Source organism: Oncorhynchus tshawytscha, linkage group LG17 (genome assembly GCF_018296145.1).
Source record: "Oncorhynchus tshawytscha isolate Ot180627B linkage group LG17, Otsh_v2.0, whole genome shotgun sequence".
NCBI lineage: Eukaryota > Metazoa > Chordata > Actinopteri > Salmoniformes > Salmonidae > Oncorhynchus > Oncorhynchus tshawytscha.
In genome coordinates, this window is record NC_056445.1 from 8,882,819 (window position 1) to 8,904,331 (window position 21,513).

The window sequence follows — 21,513 nt, forward strand, 5'->3', positions numbered from 1 at the left end:
TCTCGGAGGACCTGAGCCCTAGGACCATGCCTCAGGACTACCTGGCATGAGGACTCCTTGCTGTTCCCAGTCCACCTGGCCGTGCTGCTGCTCTAGTATCAAATATTATGCCTGCGGCTATGCCTGTTCACCGGACGTGCTACCTGTCCCAGACATGCTGTTTTAAACTCTCTAGAGACAACAGGAGTGGTAGAGATACTCTTAATGATCGGCTATGAAAAGCCAACTGACATTTACTCCTGAGGTGCTGACTTGCTGCACCCTCGACAACTACTGTGATTATTATCATTTGACCATGCTGGTCATTTATGAACATTTGAACATATTGGCCATGTTCTGTTATAATCTTCAGCCGGCACAGCCAGAAGAGGACTGGCCACCCCTCATAGCCTGGTTCCTCTCTAGGTTTCTTCCTAGGTTTTTCTACACCTGCATTGCTTGCTGTTTGGGGTTTTAGGCTGGGTTTCTGTACAGCACTTTGAGATATCAGCTGATGTACAAAGGGCTATATAAATACATTTGATTTGATATATATATTTTTTTGTTTTGTTTTCTTAATTTGGTTTGGTTTTTAGGAAGCATGCATGGTGACTGCAGGAATGTCTACCAGAGTTGTTAACCAGATAATTTAATGTTAATTTCTCTACTATAAGCCTCCTCCAACAGCATTTTAGAGAATTTGTCAGTACGTCCAACCGGCCTCACAACTGCAGACCACATGTATGGCGTCGTGTGGGCGAACGGTTTGCTGATGTCAACGTTGTGAACAAAGTGCCCCATGGTGGCAGTGGGGTTATGGTATGGGCAGGCATAAGTTTAGGGACAACGACCACAATTGCATTTTATCGATGGTAATTTGAATCCACAGAGATAGCAGCCATTCATTCACCGCCATTACCTAATGTTTCAGCATGATAATGCAGGGCTCCATGTCGCAAGGATCTGTACACAATTCCTGGAAACTGAAAATGTCCAAGTTCTTCCGTGGCCTTCATACTCAAACATGTCACCCATTAAGCATGTGTGGAATGCTCTGGATTGACATGTACGACAGCATGTTCCAGTTCCCACCAATATCCAGCAACTTCGCACAGCCATTGAAGAGGAGTGGGACAACATTCTACAGGCCACAATCAACAGCCTGATCATCTCTATGCGAAGGAGTCTTTCACACCAGATACTGACTGGTTTTCTGACCCACGCCTCTACCTTATTTTTAAACTATCTGTGACCAAAATATGCACATATGTATTCCCAGTTATGTGAAACCCATAGATTTAAGGCCTAATTAATTTACTTCAATTGACTGATTTCCTTATTTGAACTGTAACTCAGTAAAATCTTATATTGTTGCATGTTGCGTTTATATTTTTGTTCAGTGTATTTCACGTGCTTTGTGATTGTGTAGGCTAATTTGCATGTTTTCTCTATTGTACTACCAGTGAAGGCTCATCAGAGGAAGAGGAGGACCATCATCCTCCAGTGAATTTCATAAATACATTTTAAACATTTTTAGTGACCCTTTTTAGATATTAAATATAACCACGGCCCAAAATAATTGATTTAAAAGACACTATTTTGCAAAGAAGGTCTACAATAGCCTCCACAGCACTCTGTAGGGTAGCACCATGGTGTAGCCGGAAGACAGCTAGCTTCCGTCCTCCTCTGAGTACAATGACTTCAATACAAAACCTAGGAGGCTCATGGTTCTCACCCCCTTTCGTAGACTTGCACAGTAATTATGACATCTTCCGGAGGACGTCCTCCAACGTATCAAAGCTCTTGCTGCATGAACTGACATGCTCTCCGTCTAATCAAAGGATAAGAGAATGAGTTTAGTACTGAAAGCATAAGCTACAGCTAGCAAGCACTGCAGTGCATAAAATGTGGTGAGTAGTTGACTCAGAAAGACAATAGTTTTGAACAAATTTAATTTCTTACAAAATGGAGAAGCAAGAGAAATAGAGATTTTTTTCTCCCAGTTTCAGTTTCACTTAGCTAGCAAATGCAGCTAGCTAGTTCAAATCAAATGTATTTATATAGCCCTTCGTACATCAGCTGATATCTCAAAGTGCTGTACAGAAATCCAGCCTAAAACCCCAAACAGCAAGCAATGCAGGTGTAGAAGCACGGTGGCTAGGAAAAACTCCCTAGAAAGGCCAAAACCTAGGAAGAAACCTAGAGAGGAACCAGGCTATGTAGGGTGGCCAGTCCTCTTCTGGCTGTGCCGGGTGGAGATTATAACAGAACATGGCCAAGATGTTCAAATGTTCATAAATGACCAGCATGGTCCAATAATAATAAGGCAGAACAGTTCAGTTCAGTCTACTGAAACACCCTGCTCAAACAGAGGGATGCTATGTTAGCTAGCTGGCTATGACTATCGAACACAACACTGGAACTCTTCCAAGTCAAGGTAAGCTTCTGGTTCTACTAATTTATTGCTACCGGGGCCTGCCGTTGTAACTGCTTACAGACTGTACAAAACGTGCATAAACATACTTGAATTTGTCCAATAGAAACTCTCGTTTGCAACTGTTGGACTAAAGATTACACCCTGTATCAGGTGCCGGCCACCTCCAAATGTGTCTCTCGAGCTATGTGCACCTACATTTTAAACTTTCATTCATAGGCTAGGTTGTAGCAACCTCATGATGGGTATAGTGAAAATGTTTATCATGTAGTAAGCCTAAACCTATCGATGTTACATTGAACTGTGTGAATGGAATATGAATGAGAGTCATCCAATATGTTGTAATAGAAATAAGGCCATGCTCATGAAAACAAAATTGTTTTAAATGGCACTGACCACCACTGTGTACTACATAATTAGTTGCATACCTCCACTTCACTACTTTGATATGCATCAGTAGGGATTAAGAAGTAATTAATTAATTAATTTTATTTCACCTTTATTTAACCAGGTAGGCAAGTTGAGAACAAGTTCTCATTTACAATTGCGACCTGGCCAAGATAAAGCAAAGCAGTTCGACACACACAACGACACAGAGTTACACATGAAGTAAAACAAACATACAGTCAATAATACAGTATAAACAAGTCTATATACGATGTGAGTAAATGAGGTGAGATAAGGGAGGTAAAGGCAAAAAAAGGCCATGGTGGCAAAGTAAATAGAATATAGCAAGTAAAACACTGGAATGGTAGATTTGCAGTGGAAGAATGTGCAAAGTAGAAATAAAAATAATGGGGTGCAAAGGAGCAAAATTAATTAATTAATTAAATACAGTAGGGAAAGAGGTAGTTGTTTGGGCTAAATTATAGGTGGGCTATGTACAGGTGCAGTAATCTGTGAGCTGTTCTGACAGTTGGTGCTTAAAGCTAGTGAGGGAGATAAGTGTTTCCAGTTTCAGAGATTTTTGTAGTTCGTTCCAGTCATTGGCAGCAGAGAACTGGAAGGAGAGGCGGCCAAAGAAAGAATTGGTTTTGGGGGTGACCAGAGAGATATACCTGCTGGAGCGCGTGCTACAGGTGGGAGATGCTATGGTGAACAGCGAGCTGAGATAAGGGGGGACTTTACCTAGCAGGGTCTTGTAGATGACATGGAGCCAGTGGGTTTGGCGACGAGTATACACAATGCCCACTGGGTATAGGGTTTATACCTGCGTATACCCTCCTCTACACCACTGGTGCTTCTGTGTTTTACAGAAAGTGCACTCTCCTAAATGAGTGCGCTGGTATTTCGGTTGCTTTCCTTTCATATTCACAAACCTGTCGCACACTGAAGGCCTGCAGGTTCACCACTGCACAAACATGTCTATTATCGACAAGGCTGTTAAGATATTAATGTTTCAAGAAAAAAGTGCATAGTGCATTCTGAAAGTATTCAGACCCCTTGACCCTTTCCATATTTTGTTACGGCCTTATTCTAAAATGGATTTAATAGTCCCCCCCCCCCCTCAATCTACACACTACCGCCATAATGACAATGCAAAAACAGGTTTTTAGACATTTTAGGACATTTATTAAAAAACAAACAACTGAAATATCATATTTACATAATAATTCAGACCCTTTACTCAGTACTTTGTTGAAGCACCTTTGGCAGTGATTACAGTCTTGAGTTTTCTTGGGTATAATGCTACAAGCTTGGTACACCTGTATTTGGGGAGTTTCTCTCATTCTTCTCTGCAGATCTTCTCAAGCTCTGTCAGGTTGGATGGGGAGCGTCGCAGCACAGCTATTTTCAGGTCTCTCCAGAGATGTTTGATCGGGTTCAAGTCCGGGCTCTGGCTGGGCCACTCGAGGACATTCAAAGACTTGTCCCGAAGGCACTCCTGCGTTGTCTTGGCTGTGTGCTTAGGGTCGTTGTCCTGTTGGAAGGTGGACCTTTGCCTCAGTCTGAGGTCCTCCTCTGGAGGAGATTTTCGTCAAGGATCTCTCTGTACTCTGCACCGGTCATCTTTGCCTCGATCCTCACTAGTCTCCCAGTCCCTGCCGCTGAATAACATCCCCACAGCATGATGCCTGCCACCACCATGCTTCATTGTAGTGTGGTGACAGGTTTCCTGGCATTCAGGCTAAAGAGTTCAATCTTCTCGCATCCCCAGCCTGTTTGCACTGGGAATTTACCTGCTTGCTGACAAAAATGATACAGATCCATAACTTAACGGGTATTGGTAAACATGAATACAAATTAAACCTATTTGCCAACGATCTCCTGATATACCTGGCTAATATTGAAAACTCAATGCCCCATTGTTAAAAATATTTTCGGAATACTCTAAAACCTCAGAATATAAAATGAACGTGGAAAATAATAATAACTCTACAGCAATACTTTAAATTACGACTAAAGACTTCAAATAGTCCAAACACACACACACACACACACACAGTGAAGAGGCGCAACAGAGCCTCTTCCTTCTCAAGAGGTTGAACAAATTTAACATGGGCCCTCAAATCCTCAAGGTTCTACAGCTTTACCATTGAGAGCATCTTGAGTGGCTGCATCACTGATTGGTACGGCAATAGCACTGCCCTTGATCACATGTCGGGGCGGCAGGGTAGCCTAGTGGTTAGAGCGTTGGACTAGTAACCGGAAGGTTGCAAGTTCAAAACCCCGAGCTGAAAAGTTACAAATCTGTCATTCTGCCCCTGAACAGGCAGTTAACCCACTGCTAGGCCGTCATTGAAAATAAGAATTTGTTCTTAACTGACTTGCCTGGTTAAATAAAGGTAAAATAAAAATATAAAAATGTCACTACAGAGGGTTGTGCGGACAGCCCAGTACATCATTGGGCCCGAGCTCCCTGCCATCAAGGACCTCTATATCAGGCGGTGTGAAAGAAAGGCCCAGAAAATCGTTAAAGACTCCAACCACCCAAGCCATAGACTATTCTCTCGGCTGCCGCACACCAAGAGGTACTTGTGCATCAAGTCTGACACCAACAGGTTCTTGAATAGCTTCTATCCTCAAGCAAAACGACAGATAAATAGCTACACAGACTATCTGAGTTTTCCTTGTGTCTTTATTGACCTTTTTTTAGATATATTTTTTGCACTGTCTATGCTCACTCACAGGGCCATACACACTCACACACACTCACTCCAACACATACACACACACAAATTCACTCATAGGCGATCGAATAAACCCCCACTTCCCTCCATTCTGCTAGCAAACATGCAATCTTTGGAGAATAAAATCGACGAGCTACACGGAAGATTAAACTACCAATGGGACATTCAAAACTATGACATCTTATGCTTCACGGAGTCGTAGCTGAACGACGACACTATCAACATACAGCTGGCTGGTTACACGCTATACCGGCAGGATAGAACAGCTTCGTCTGGTAAGACAAGGGGCAGCGGACTATGAATTTTTGTAAATAACAGCTGGTGCATGATATTTAAGGAAGTCTCGAGCAATATCTCACCTGAGGTAGAGTATCTCATGATAAGCTGTAGACCACACTATCTACCTAGAGTTTTCATCTGTATTTTTCGAAGCTGTTTACATAGTGCCAGCCTCTGACTGTGGTGGTAAGACAGCATTGAATGAGCCATAAGCAAACAAGAAAATGCTCACCCAGAGGCTGCGCTCCTAGTAGCCGGGGACTTTAATGCAGGGGAACTTAAATCTGTTTTAACATTCTATCAGCATGTTAAATGTGCAACCAGAGGGGGAAAAAACTCTGGACCACCTATACTCCACACACAGAGACTGACCATAATTATATCCTCCTGATTCCTGCTTACAAGTAAAAATGAAAGGAGGAAGCATCAGTGACTAGATCAATAAAAAAGTGGGTAGATGAAGCAGATGCTAAGCTACAGGACTGTTTTGCAAGCACAGACTGGAATATGTTCCGAAATTCCTCCGATGGCATTGAGGAGTGCACCACATCAGTCATTGTCTTCATCGATGATGTCGCCCCCACAGTGACTGTACGTACAGTATATACCCCAACCAGAAGCCATGGAATACAGACAGCATCCGCACTGAGCTAAAGGCTAGAGCTGCCGCTTTCAAGGAGCGGGACTCTAATCCGGAAGCTAATAAGAAATAGCGCTATGCCGTCAGACCAAACATCAAACAGGCAAAGCATCAATACAGAACTAAGATCGAATCGTACTACACCGGCTCTGATTCTTTAAACAGGTCAACATTCACAAGGCTGCAGGGCCAGATGGATTACCAGGATGTGTACTGAGAGCATGTGCTGACCAACTGGCAACCTCTCCCTCTCCGAGTCTATAATACCAACATGTTTTAAGCAGACCACCATTGTGCCTGTGCCCAAGAACACTAAGGTAACCTGCCTAAATGACTACCGACCCGTAGCACTCATGTCTGTAACCCTAGACACTCTCCAATTTGCATACCGCACCAACAGATCCACAGATGATGCAATCTCTAGTGCACTCCACACTGCCATTTCCCACGTGGACAAAAGGAACACCTATTTGAGAATGCTATTAATTGACCACAGCTCAGCTTTCAACTCCGTAGTGCCCTCAAAGCTCATCACTAAGCTAAGGACCCTGGGACTAAACACCTCCCTCTGCAACTGGATCCTTGACTTCTTGACGGGCCACCTTCAGGTAGTGAGGGTAGGTAACAACACATCCGCCACGCTGATCCTCAACACGGGGGCCCCTCAGAGGTGCGTGCTCAGTCCCCTCCTGTACTCCCTGTTCATTCATTACTGCACGGCCAGACACAACTCCAACACCATCATTCAATTCGCCGATGACAAAACAGTGGTAGGCCTGATCACCGACAACAATGAGGCAGCCTATAGGGAGGAGGTCAGAGACCTGGCCATGTGGTGCCAGGACAACAACCTCTCCCTCAACATGATCAAGATAAAGGAGATTTTGGACAACAGGAAAAAGAGGACAGAACACGCCCCCATTCTCATCGAAGGGGCTACAGTGGAGCAGGTTGAGAGCTTCAAATTCCTTGGTGTCCACATCACCAACAAATAACATGGTCCAAGCACACCAAGACAGCCGTGAAGAGGGCACAAAAAAACCTATTCCCCCTCAGGAGACTGAAAATATTTGGCATGGGTCCTCAGATCCTCAAAAGGTTCTACAGCTGCACCGTCGAGGGCATCCTGACGGGTTGCATCACTGCCTGGTGTCGTGTCTTTGGCATCATTAAAGTGAAGACTGTTATTTTATCCAATTCTCTGTAATTATTATTACGTGATTAAACTAATCATGTAAATGTAATTAACTAGGAAGTCGAGGCACCAAGGAATATTCAGATTGCAAAGTTATAATTTTCCTACTATAACTTATTATTTACCTCGCGTTAGTCTCATTCCAAACGTCCTAAATTGTTGGTTATCTGCATGAACCCAGCCTTCACTATGAATCATCCATACATCAATTGTCTTAATCATTTATTTACTAACTAAATAATCACAGAAATGCATAAACTAACAACAATGTAGATATGGTTACAAGAAAATTATAGGGGATGTACCCTAGTGGGGTAAACCGATATGGCGGCTTGGTAGACAAAGGGACTGAGAAGGGCGTGAAAGACAAAAGACACTACACAGTTGACAATTATTATAATTTAAATGCCAATCGCTTTGCACATGAACGCTCACTCATTCGGGAATAATTGCAATCAATACATATATTTACGTTCAGTGTGTCATCGTGATCTCTTTTGAAATTTGTCCTTTTCTGTTGGAAAGTTCATCCGAGATTCTCTCTGCGTCCCTGGAGTCTTTGGTTAGAATGGATACTTCAGAAATGTTCTTATAGAATAGATGTTTCAGCGGTTGTCGGTCTTCGCATTCCAGGTCAACATAAATTCTAGCTGCAGACTAGTAATTAGTGTAGAAGATTTCCTCTTATTCTGTCGGTATCGATAGTCTCAGAGTGTAACCATTTCCACCAGTGTAGCCAATGCTCCACGTGGTTTGGTTAGGAATTTAACAACCGAGGAATGCATGGTCTCTACTCAAACTTAGCCCTCAAGCGAGGTACGCTTGGTCTGGAGGGGGCTTCTCCAGGTGGGGGTTATATTCGGAACAGCAGAAAAGGCTGTCCCATGACGCCAGATCAATGTCTGTGCTCATGGGGCGGGCCATTGACTTAGTTAACTTGGAGAATTGGATTCTCTTTCAATAAACAGTTTAAAAGCACATTACATAATTTCACAAATAGTTTCATCTTTACAAATGTATTTTATACAATAATTAGATGCAAATCTCATAACGGAAACTCTTGTATAAACAGCGTTATGGTAATGTGGCTGTGTTGTCTCTCATGAGGTCACAAACATTAAACAAAATGGACCACTCGTAGCTGGATTCTCCACCGACCGTTTACACATTCTCCAAAACATGGATATTGTTCAGTTCTCAAGTTCTGTGAGGTAGAAGAAGTTCCTTTTTTCTGTGAACCCTCTCTATACCGCATGGCCGAGAGAGTCTCCTCCAGGAATTTACGACCTGAGAACAGAACCTGGGTTTAAGAGGGAGAAAGAGGGGGAAGGCATTCGCTATACCCAAAGAGGGCCACATCAAGATACTGGTATGGCAACTGCTCGGCCTCTGACTGCAAGGCACTACAGAGGGTAGTGCGAACGGCCCAGTACATCACATGGGGCCAAGCTTCCTGCCACCCAGAACCTCTATACCAGGCGGTGTCAGAGGAAGCCCTTAAAATTGTCAAAGACTCCAGCCACCCTAGTCATAGACTTCTCTCTGCTACCGCACGGCAAGCGGTACCAGAGCGCCAAGTTTACTAGGTCCAAGAGGCTTCTAAACAGCTTCTATCCCCAAGCCATAAGATTCCTGAACATCTAATCAAAAGACTACCCAGACTATTTGCATTGCCCCCCTCTTTACACTGCTTCTACTCTCTGTTGTCATCTATGCATAGTCACTTCAATTACTCTACTTACATGTACATACTAATTTACCTCAACTACCCCCGCACATTGACTTTGTACCGGTACCCCCCTGTATATAATCTGTCTTTTGTTGTTTTACTGCTGCTTTTTAATTGCATGCTACTTTTATCTCTTATTCATGTCTGTATTTTTTAAACTGCATTGTTGGTTGGGGCCTCGTAAGTAAGCATTTCATTGTAAGGTATACACCTGTTCTATTCAGCGCATGAGACGAATAGAATTTGATTTGATTTTCTCACTCACACATAATTTTCACATTTGTACTGACTTTAAAAAAAATGGCCTGTATATAGGATGCTTGCTTGCTCTATTGTGTTCATATTTCTTTTTCTTTTTTTTCTCAATATGTTATCGATTTTTAAATTTTGGGGTTTTGAGTTTGCAAGAAATGCTTTTTGCATGTGACATTAAAACAAAAAATATGTAATACTTAAGTGACAAAAAACATTACTCAACAACCTGAAATCAGATCTTATGAAATTGAATTATCTTGCCGTAAATCTTCCAGATAGATTAAACCTCTCTTAGAATGGCTCCCAAAGCATTTCTATTTATTTTCAGTAATACCAATTACCCCACCGAAGACTTTCTTTAAAAAAGTATACTCTGCCATAACAAACTTCATATGGGCAAATGAAACTCATAGATTTAGGGACATGTAAAACTTTCCTATTTATTCTAAGGGTGGTTTTAACCTTCCAGATGTAGAAATGTATCAACTCGCCACCCAAGGCTTTTACTTGCAACATATTGTTAAATTCAGTAAAGAGGAACAATAGGTACATATTGAAGATGCATAGCCCCAGAATGTTTTTTTTTTTCAAAGGATAGAATTAAGAACGTTAACGACTTCATAGTTAAGAACACTATAACAACATGGAAGAAAATTAAAGAGATTTTTACAAGACTCTTCCTAGAGCTGGCCGCTCGGCCAAACTGAGCAATCGGGGGAGAAGGGCCTTGGTCAGGAAGGTGACCAAGAACCCAATGGTTACTCTGACAGAGCTCCAGAGTTCCTCTGTGGCGATGGGAGAACCTTCCAGCAGGACAACAGTCTCTGCAGCACCACCAATCAGGCCTTTATGGTAGTGGCAAGACTGAAGCCACTTCTCAGTTAAAGGTACATAACATTATATAGCGTTCCACTCCCTAACGTAAAAGGCACGCTTGACACTATTTTCAAGTAAATGATTACAAAGGGAGATGCACCACGCACATGCAGTGTATGTGCAGCAGGACAAACGATTTGGACCAGCAGTCCAGATATTCCTGTACTTTTGTTTCTTTTGTAAGGTCAAAAATGTAATGCGAAACCCTGTATCCTCATCTCGCTTTATTGATCTTCCAGCTGTTGGCAATGAGAGGTTGACCTACAGATTGAGCTCCGTAATCTGTCATTCAGGGATATACGCCCATAAAACGACACCACTAGTCACAGTTTATATTTGACTCTCTTAAGATCAAGGCTAATGACCATCAAATCTCTATAGAATCTAAAACGTTAAGGACATGGCAGGAGTTCTATATTTTTATGAATTATTTAATGAGGGCCCTCACAAACTCTCATATCAGTGACCAAGTACAGTCTTGTGAGTCAGATTTCAGATATTGATGTTATTACAACATATAACTATTTCCCCAATCATCTTTAGGGTAAAGCCTTAACTGTTTTGACATTTCTGAAGAAAATGTCTGCTTTTAAAGATTGATTAAAGCAAACCGTATGAGTCCAAATCAGCAATTCAGCAGTCATTTCACAGTTGGATGCAGGGAAAGCAAAACAGACTACACAACCATTGCTTCAACGGAGGATTCAAACAGCGATCTGTGTTACATTTGATAATATAAGGAAATGCTACCTGCAAATTTCTTAGCCAATGATCTCCTCCACATTTACACTTTATTCTCTGAAAATTGCAGTCCGTGCAAGAAAGCCATGTATAGCCGTTGTAAAAAATAAAGTTGAACCAAGTCATATTTCATCAAATAATTCCTTTCACTGCAAGCATCCCAAGAAACCAAGATTTACACTATTGTTCAAAAGTTTGGAGTCACTTAGAAATGTCCTTGTTTTTGAAAGAAAAGCTATAAAAAAAGTACATTAAAATAACATCAAATTGATCAGAAATACAGTGTAGACAATGTTAATGTTGTAAATTTAATGAGTTTTTATTTTTTATTTCACCTTTTATTTAACCAGGTAGGCTAGTTGAGAAAAGGTTCTCATTTACAACTGCGACCTGGCCAAGATAAAGCAAAGCAGTGCGACACAAACAACGACACAGAGTTACACATGGAATAAAAAACATACAGTCAATAATACAATAGCCTATATACAGTGTGTGCAAATGAGGTAGGATAAGGGAGGTAAGGCAATAAATAGGCCATAGTGGCAAAATAATTACAATATAGCAATTAAACACTGGAGTGATAGATGTGCAGAAGATGAATGTAAAGTAGAGATGCTGGAGTGCGAAGGAGCTAAATAAATAACAGTATGGGGATGAAGTAGTTGGATGGGCTATTTACAGATGGGCTATGTACAGGTGCACTGATCTGTGAGCTGCTCTGACAGCTGGTGCTTAACGTTAGTGAAGGAGATATGAGTCTCCAGCTTCAGCGATTTTTTTTTTTTTTGTTGCAGTTTGTTCCAGTCATTCGCCGCAGAGAACTGGAAGGAGAGGCAGCCAAATTAAGAATTGGCTTTGGGGGTGACCAGTGAAATATACCTGCTGGAGTGCGTGCTACTATGGTAACCAGTAAGCTGAGATAAGGCGGGGCTTTACCTAGCAAAGACTTATAGATGACCTGGAGCCAGTGGGTTTGGCAATGAATATGAAGCGAGGGCCAGCCAACGAGAGCATACAGGTCGCAGTGGTGGGTAGTATATGGGGCTTTGGTGACAACGGATGGTACTGTGATAGACTGCATCCAATTTGCTGAGTAGAGTGTTGGAGGCTATTTTGTAAATGACATTGCCGAAGTCAAGGACCGGTAGGATAGTCAGTTTTACGAGGGTATGTTTGGCAACATGAGTGAAGGATGCTATGTTGCGAAATAGGAAGCCGATTCAATTTTGGATTGGAGATGCTTAATGTGAGTCTGGAAGGAGAGTTAACAGTCTAAGCAGACACCTAGAACATGTGGACAACTACAAATACATAATTCAGAACCGTCCAGAGTAGTGATGCTGGACGGGCGGGCAGCTACGGGCAGCGATCTGTTGAAGAGCATGCATTTAGTTTTACTTGCATTTAAGAGCAGTTGGAGGCCATGGAAGGAGAGTTGTATGGCATTAAAGCTCTTCTGGAGGTCAGTTAACACCGTGTCCAAAGAAGGGCCAGAAGTATACAGAATGGTGTTGTCTGCGTAGAGGTGGATCAGAGGATCACCAGCAGCAAGAGCAACATCATTGATGTATACAGATAAAAGAGTCTGCCCGAGAATTGAACCATGTGGCACCCCCATAGACTGCCAGAGGTACGAACATCAGGCCCTCTGATTTGACACACTGAACTCTGTCTGAGAAGTAGTTGATGAACCAGGCGAGGCAGTCATTTGAGAAACCAAGGCTATTGAGTCTGCCGATAAGAATGTGGTGATTGACAGAGTCGAAAGCCTTGGCCAGGTCAATGAATACAGCTGCACAGTATTGTCTCTTATCGATGGCGGTTATTATGATATCGTTTAGGACATTGAGCGTGGCTGAGGTGCACCCATATGACCCGTTCGGAAACCAGATTGCATAGCGGAGAATGTACGGTGGGATTCGAAATGGTCGGTGATCTGTTTAACTTGGCTTTCGAAGACCTTAGAAAGACAGGGTAGGATAGATATAGGTCTGTAGCAGTTTGGGTCTAGAGTGTCACCCCCTTTTGAAGAGTGGGATGACTGCAGCAGCTTTCCAATCTTTGGGGATCTCAGACGATACGAAAGAGAGGTTGAACAGGCTAGTAATAGGGGTTGCAAAAATTTCAGCTGATAATTTTAGATTGAGGGTCCAGATTGTCTATCCCTGCTGATTTGTAGGGGTCCAAATTTTGCCGCTCTTTCAGAACATCAGCTATCTGGATTTGGGTGAAGGAGAAATGGGGGAGGCTTGGGCAAGTTGCTGTAGGGGGTAAAGGGTTGTTGACCAGGGTAGGGGTGGCCAGGTAGAAAGCATGGCCAGCCGTAGAAAAATGCTTATTGAATGAAATTCTTAATTATTGTGGATTTATCTGTGGTGACTGTGTTTCCTAGCCTCAGTGCAGTGGGCAGCTGGGAGGAGGTGCTCTTGTTCTCCATGGACTTTAGTGTCCCAGAACTGTTTGGAGTTTGCACATTTCTGTTAGGAAAGCGAAGGCTAGCTATTTCAAACTGCCTCTGTATATTGGTTCCTAACTCAAACTCAAAAGTTGCATATCGCGGGGGCTATTCGATGCTAATGCTGTACGCCACAGGATGTTTTTGTGCTGGTCAAGGGCAGTCAGGTCTGGAGTGAACCAGATATCTGTTCCTGGTTCTACATTTTTTGAATGGGGCATGCTTATTTAAGATTGTGAGGAAAGCACTTTTAAAGAATAACCAGGCATCTTCTACTGACGGAATGAGGTCAATATCCTTGTAAATGACTATTGTAGCTGGAAATGGCAGATTTTTTAATGGAATATCTATGTAGGCGTACAGAGGCCCATTATCAGCAACCATCACTTCTGTGTTCCAATGGCAAGTTGTGTTAGCTAATCCAAGTTTATAATTTTAAAAGGCTAAACTGTGGTGCTGATTGAAGGGGTACGGGACTATAAAAAGTTTCGGAACAACTGCTCTAATGCAATCTAATTAGAGGGCAATGAGAATACGCCTTGTCACAATCCCATGCCAGAGTATGTTTTGTATCAGTTATCCGAGATAGATTTTAAACTCTACAGAAAATGCCTTTGCTGACCTTGATAGATAATCAACATGTGTCTCTGTATTATATATTTTCCAATCTTGTCTCTGTTATTGGTTTTGGAAACGTGTTTAATAGGCCTTTATGGTAGTATACTGCTAACAGCGATAGGAAAGCAACACATAGAGGCCTGTAACTTGTAAATAATGTTCTCCATTGTTCTTCTGAAAGCTGGTATGTGTACTGTTAGCCTTGCAGCCTTGTTGTCTCATGTGATACATTTAAACTCTACAAAAAGTGCCTTTGCTGACCTTGATAATCATGACAATATACGTTGTAAATAATCTTGTCTTTGTTGTTTCTTACTTTTAATTAGGTAGTAGGCCTTTACTGTGTACTGCAACCCTTGATAGATAAGAAACACATATCGGCCTACAACTTGTAAATCATTTTCTCAATTTCTGTTCAGAAAGTATGATTATACTGTGTCCTAATAGCCTGGTTAATATTGTTTACATTTAAATTTTGTTTCGATTTTTTTTTGTTCTTTAAATAGCTTTTGTGTTTCGTTGTTGTTGCTTGTGTATTGATTTCAGGACCATGGATAGTAGGCTACCAGGTAATTTAGGGCTGTGATGCTGGATATGTATGAAACTACACACATTTGTTTGGTAGAGACCCTTCCAACCCCACTTTAGCTTAGAAAAGTTATTTCTACAAAACAATATGTATCCCATGTAAAGTTGATTACAGTGTATTGCAATGGGGACTATGGAAGGGGTGGAGAATGAGGTGTTGTGTGTGTGTATATACGACGCAATCCCCCTCCAAAACTAACCATATTTGGTTAGTATCGACCCTACTGAGTATTTCCCACCCATCTTTAGCTGAGACAGGTAGAAAAGTTCTCTACAAGCCATTAAGTATGCCATGTATTGCATTGCAGTGTATGGAGTGGGTGTAGTAAGGAGTACTCTGTATTAAACCCATTGCCCACCACAAGAGACCCATTTAAGTTTTGCAGACTATTGAGTAATTCCAATAATATATATTTGTATTTTATTAAAATGGTGGGATTGGTAGAGACGAGGCAACAAAGAGTCGTCTCCAAGTCCTGATTGGCTCAGTCCGACTGGCTGTTAAAATTGGCTCAATCCGACTGGGGATAAAAACCAGAGGAGGAACAGGGAGTGATTGGAGGCCAGCCGAAGCTTGCTGCGGAATCTTGCACACACACAGTGCAGGTGGCAATGAACACGGAGACTTCAGGAACCATGGTGAGCCACCAAATTATTGTCTGATGAAAGCCAAGGTCTGACGGGAGCCAGGATGACCGGTGAGTCTCGAAGAAGGTGCCCATTCCCAGGACAAACATCCGGTTAGCCGGGCCCTCCCGGAAACAAGTGAATAACAGGGCCCATCTTGCCTGCCTGGAGTTGAGGAGCTTGGCGGTACGGCGATATTCCAGGTTCTTATGGTCTGTCCACACCAATAATGGATGTTTCGCCCTTCTAACCAGTGCCTCCACTCCTCCATTGCCATCTTAATAACTGCGAGTAATTCTCGATTTCCCACATCATAGTTCCTCTCAGTGGGGTTAAGACGATGGGAAAGGAAGGCACAGGGATGCAGCTTCTGGTCCTGGGCATAACTCTGGGACAGGACAATCCCCACTCTGATGTTCGAGACGTCGATCTCCACCACGAACTGACTGGACTGGAGGGGATGGCTTAAGATGGGAGCTGTAGTGAATCGCTGCTTGAGGTCGAACGCCCGGTCAGCTGCTGGGTACTATATGAATGGAACCTTGGGAGAGGTGTGTGCAGAGAGGGGGGAAGCAAGGGTGCTGTAACCCCGGATGAAATGAGCAAACCCCAGGATACGTTGCAGCTGCACTCTGGATGTGAGTTGAAGCCAATCCACCACCGCTCTCACCTTGTCAGGGTCCTTCTGAATATTCCCTGCAATGGTGACGTATCCTAGGAAGGAGATGGTGGAGCGATGGAACTCACATTTCTGCCTTCACGAAAATCTGGTTCTCCAGGAGACGCTGGAGGACACTGTAATAAATGAGGACATTGTCGAGATAGACAAACACAAATCGGTTCAACATGTCATGGAGCACATCATTAACCAGGGCCTGGAACACTGCGGAATGTTGGTCAATCCGAACGGCATCACCAGGTACTTGTAGTGCCCGCTAGCTGTGTTAAAGGCTGTCTTCCACTAACTCCTTCCCGTATCCAAAACAGATGGTAGGCGTTCCGAAGGACCGCCTCCTGGAGAGGCTTGAAAGCCAAGGAGATGAGTGGTAGCGGGTAACGTTTTTTAACTATAATGTCATTAAGGTCCCGTTAGTCGACCTTCTCCACAAAGAAGAACCCTGCGCCAGCGAGGGAGTCAGATGGATGCATAATCCCTGTGGAAAGAGTCCTCAATGTGCACCTCCATCGCTTTGGTCTCCGGATCCGACAGGGAATAAAGTCGCCCCCGAATGATGGTTGATTGCGCAATCGTAGGGCCGACACGGACGAAGACCTGTAGCGTGGGCAGAGTTGAAAATATCCCGTAAGTCCTGGTACTCCGCGGGAATTGTGGAGAGATCCGAGGCTTTACCCAAGTCCACCAGGAGATCTCCCGGGGCAGGCTGCGCCGACTTCAGACAATATGCATGGCAAAACGGACTCCAACCCATGATGGAACACATAGCCCAGTCAATTAGGGGACTGTCCCTCTGGAGCCATGAAAACCCCAAAACCATGGTTACATTAGACTTTCATAGCCTCGCTGTGGTTGCCTAAGACTCGCAGGTTGGTAGGAACCGTATTGTGGGTGACGCTGTCAATAGAGCGCCCATCCAGCGCTCTGACGTCCATCGGGATGGAAAGGGGTTGAGTGGAGATACCTAGCTCCGACACCAGGGTAGTGTCCATAAAGCTCTCGTCGGCCCCAGAGTTAATGAGCACCCGGATTGATTTAGACTGGTCTCCCCACAACAGGGTAGCATAGAGGGGGTTACAATTAGTGAGAGATTGGAACCTCCCCATACAGCTCACCAGTGTACTCGTACCTACTGATGAGCTTGGTCTTTTAATGGGCAAGTAGATAAGAAATGTCCCATAGCTCCACAGTACAGACAGCTCTGGTGTTCAGTCTGCGTAAGTGCTCAGCAGGAGACAATCTGGCAGGTTCCAGAATCTCAAGCATAGCGCTCTGGAGGAGATAAGCAAGGTTCTCTGCACACCGGGGTAGTCTGGGAAGAAGCGCCGCTGGTGGCGGGGTTTCTGAGAGTCTGGGGGATTACTGTTGTGGCTTGCTGCCTAGTTGGGAATCTGCTGAATTTCTCCAGCAATGTATTGAACACATGGTCATGGTGTTCTACCAGGGCATGGAGTCCCTCCATAAGGCTTTGCAGTACCTCCTCGTGTCTTCCAATGGTGGCCCCTTGGGAGACAGCGTTGCGGCGCTGGTCAGTAATGGCCAGTTCGTAATATCACGGCTCAGGCTAAGACGCAGATGCAGACAGTACGAGTTTATTATAGTACATGGGGCAAGCCATCGGTAGGTCAAGGCAGGCAAAGAGTTGTAATCCGAGTCAGGCAGGTACAGGACGGCAGGCAGGGTCAGGACAGACAGAAACTGGGAAGACTAGAAAAGGCAAAAAACTAGAGCACAGGAACACGCTGGTAGGACTTGACAGGACAAGACGAACTGGCAACAGACGAACAGAAAGCACGGGTATAAATACACATGAGGTAATGGGAGACACCTGGTGGGTGTTGGAGACAATTACAAGATGGGTGAAACAGATGTGTGTGACAAGCCTACACAATCGCTTTCAATATACCAGTATTCGTGTAAACTTTCAAAAGAATTGCTGGTATAAAAAATATAATACATCAAATTATCCATGTATTTTTTTCAAAGGTGGTTGGAAATGCAGTGAAACTTTTGTACTGCACTAACTAGTGTGTTATTCCCAAAGTTTAGCATGTCTTTCCATGGCAACTGCCCATTGTGAACTAACAATTGTGCAATGTGCATAGATACAGAAGTCTACTTTAAAATGATTTTCTATGTTGAATGTCTTGTGTTCTTGTTTGTCATGTGGGTTATCTTCATTTATCTCTCACTAATGTCCATATGGCTCATCTCAGCCATGCCTTTTGGAAGGGATATGTGAAATAACCTGCACGGGCTCTTTCTGTCCTCTAAACATCAGTAAACGAAGTGAATGCAAGTCTGTGATACTGTAGTGTACTGGAGTTGACCTAATTTCACAACGGTGAGTAAAATAATGAAAATGTGATCCATTGACTTCAACAGCATGCTGTTTTACATTTTTCTTCTCTAACACTTTCCCTATATCTAGGCGAATGATGGTGGATCAGCATCATTTCATGGGGACTGGATCAAAACGGGGAGAGGACCTTGTGTCTGCCTCTGAGCAGACCTCTTTGAATTCTTCAAGGTAGTAGACCCCCTGCTGAATGTTTGAAAGAAATTGTGGAGACAGTGTAGAGGCAAAATGAGTGTTCCTTCAGAGGTCATGTATTTGCTGAGTGCACCTGTTACAATACACATGCCGGCTACTGTAGAATACTAAATCACTGCCAACTGTTTATGTTTTTGTAGTTTGTAGCCTTCTATGACAGCCAACACCCAACATCACAGCCACGGCTTAACTTGCTTTGTATTTTACCCACCATAAACTGGAGATTGTTATCGGTTGTTTTTCTTCTGCCACTAATTGGATAACTGGCTAATGAGCGCAACACTATGGTTTTATGTGTTTTTGCAGATGTTCCACCTGCGAAGGTGATCAGCAGTGTTCGTCAGTACGTGGAGGCAGGGGCTGGTGTCATGGCATTGCATCCCACCGTCACAGCCTTGCGAGAACACTCTCAACCTTGGTAAAAGAGAGCACTGAATTTGTATAACACGTGATAGGTACAAAAAATACTGCAGGCGAGTGATGATTGAATGGATTACATAATGTTAATTTAGGCCTAACAACTGTCAAAAGCAGGTGATTACCTCTGGGTATTGCCTCTGTCTCGGGGCAGGTTTTACATCTCTCAGGTATAGGTCCAAGCACACCTGTAAATGTCACCTCCACCAATCAAAACAAAAGCCACAGGGCAGATAATTATGAAGTCACCGACGATAACATCCGGTCCATTGATCATGGTGAGACACTCCTTATATTCCAAACACTAGATTGTATCTCTTGGCTGAGCGTTCTGTTCAATCAGAAACCACTAACGAGGACTTTCCTGGGGCAAAACAAAACATCACTTGAGTAAAAATCGTTGTGTATATTTTCATAGAGGGCTGTAGCACCAAATGGAATGATAATGATGTAGGACCCTCCAGTTCCAACAAGCCCACCAGCAGCCATGAGTATCCAGTTTAAACAGCAGGCCGGTTCCCATCCTCAGGGCCCCGAAGGAACTCCATGTCAGAGGTCTTTGACAGGGCAAAGGGGAAATACACTGGGTGGATTTGTTGATACTAATGTACCCGAAGCATGTTTTTCACAGCATGTGGTAGTAATCAGAGCATGACCCTAAGAAATAGGCCTTTAACTGTCTAGTGCAAAATTACTCAGAATCCATCTTCAAAATGTAGGCCTAGTTAATGTTTGGTTTGCATTTAGCTAAAGTTAATGTATTTTTTTGTCCTCTGAAAAAGGACAAACTCCAGCATCTTCTCCTGAAACTGGACACCACGAAGGGCCCCCCGGGGCAAGACCCTAGATGGCAATACAGCCGCCGGGTACTTACAGTACTAATGTCTAATGTCTTGCAGTACTAATGTCTGTTCCACCCCTGAAGCTCTATAAAAGGGACACTGGGGATCAAATTAATGAAGTTGCACAGTATTATCTCCCTTCCATTTCATTATATTGCACCAAACACTCCTACTCTACTCCTGATTCACGGTATTTGCAGCACCAGTACAGTTTATTTTGGCATTACATATAGGCAGCTTCCTTAGATAATACATCTCTAAAGGCAACAGTGCTTCTAAAGAGAGAGTTCTACAGTATATACATGTCATACAGACATAATCACTGAAAATGAATCACAATCAAAAGCAGTCCAGAGTGGTGTGAGAGATGTGTGTTCTCCCTCTCTAAGGAGTCTAGACAGGATGACAGGGCTCATGCAATTCCTGGGGACAGACAGAGAGGCAGCAGGTGAGAGGACAGCCAACAACCACTTGGAGGACGGGTAAGCAAGCACACAGCAGCTCACAACCCCTTGCAAACCATGTAGACTCAGGCATTGTTTGGTTGTGCACATTGAGTATTACATTTATTGATTGATTATTATATTAATAAGGTATTAGAGATTTTTTGTTTCACAGACCTGTGCATATGTTACCCCATCACAGAGAGAGCATGACCCCAGAGGATGGTGACACCTGTGACCATTCCCTGCACAGGTAGTGGCACACTTTGTTCATTATCCATGTTTAAATTGACCTTCTTGTTTAAGTTTATTTTGTCTCTGCATGGGGAATAAAGCTGTTGGCGTGGAATCTTCCAGTCCATCAGCTTCCCCTTCAGCCTGGCTACTTCCTTCATCATAGAGCTGCTCAGCTTCATCACACAGTATGTCATCAAGGTAAAGTTGCTCTCCAAGGGATAATGATGTATATGGGTATATTCAGATTAATAACTAGAATTCATTTATTTAAAAATATATTATATTATGTCTACATTACCCATATTCTGGTTGCATTTAATTCACCTGTCTTTACCTGTGTGCACACAGGTGTTGATAGTGGGACTAGTCGTAGTGCTAGGGGAACAGGTGATCACACCTCTGTTCGGGGCACGGCTTAGCCACACACTCCAGCCCATGGCCAGGTGTCTCGTCAACGTCTCATGGGCTGTCAGGGACATTCTCTACCCCCTATTGGCTATTGTTAGGGAAGTCTTTCTGCACGTAGAGCTACTCGTCCAATCGTTCAGTGGATGTCAACATGGCTGCTGCTGAGCCTCTTGGCAGACAGGACATGTGATTCAGGAAGCCCAAGGGCAATTACAAGCCAGAAAGCTAATATAACCTAGCTTTTCCCAGTGATTAATAGTGCGCTTTTATGTTTAGGACGAGTGTTGTAGTTTTTAGCAAGTGATTATTAGCTACAATTATACATTAATACAAATGTCATAATTATATAGACAGCCAATATCATTATATCATAGCTGCACATAGAACAC

At 43.3% G+C, this 21,513-nt stretch overlaps 1 protein-coding gene across 1 annotated transcript in view; it reads right to left on the reverse strand.

The window, feature by feature from the left end:
* Nucleotides 1–21,513, reverse strand: part of LOC112217153 — a 48,035-nt gene that overhangs the window by 5,219 nt on the left and 21,303 nt on the right. The window contains exons 16-17 of the mRNA XM_024377441.2: nucleotides 16,218–16,302; nucleotides 15,799–16,073 (exon numbers count right to left, since the gene is read on the reverse strand). Coding sequence (XP_024233209.2) covers nucleotides 15,799–16,073; nucleotides 16,218–16,302 — 360 coding nt within the window. The remainder of the gene's footprint in view (nucleotides 1–15,798; nucleotides 16,074–16,217; nucleotides 16,303–21,513) is intronic.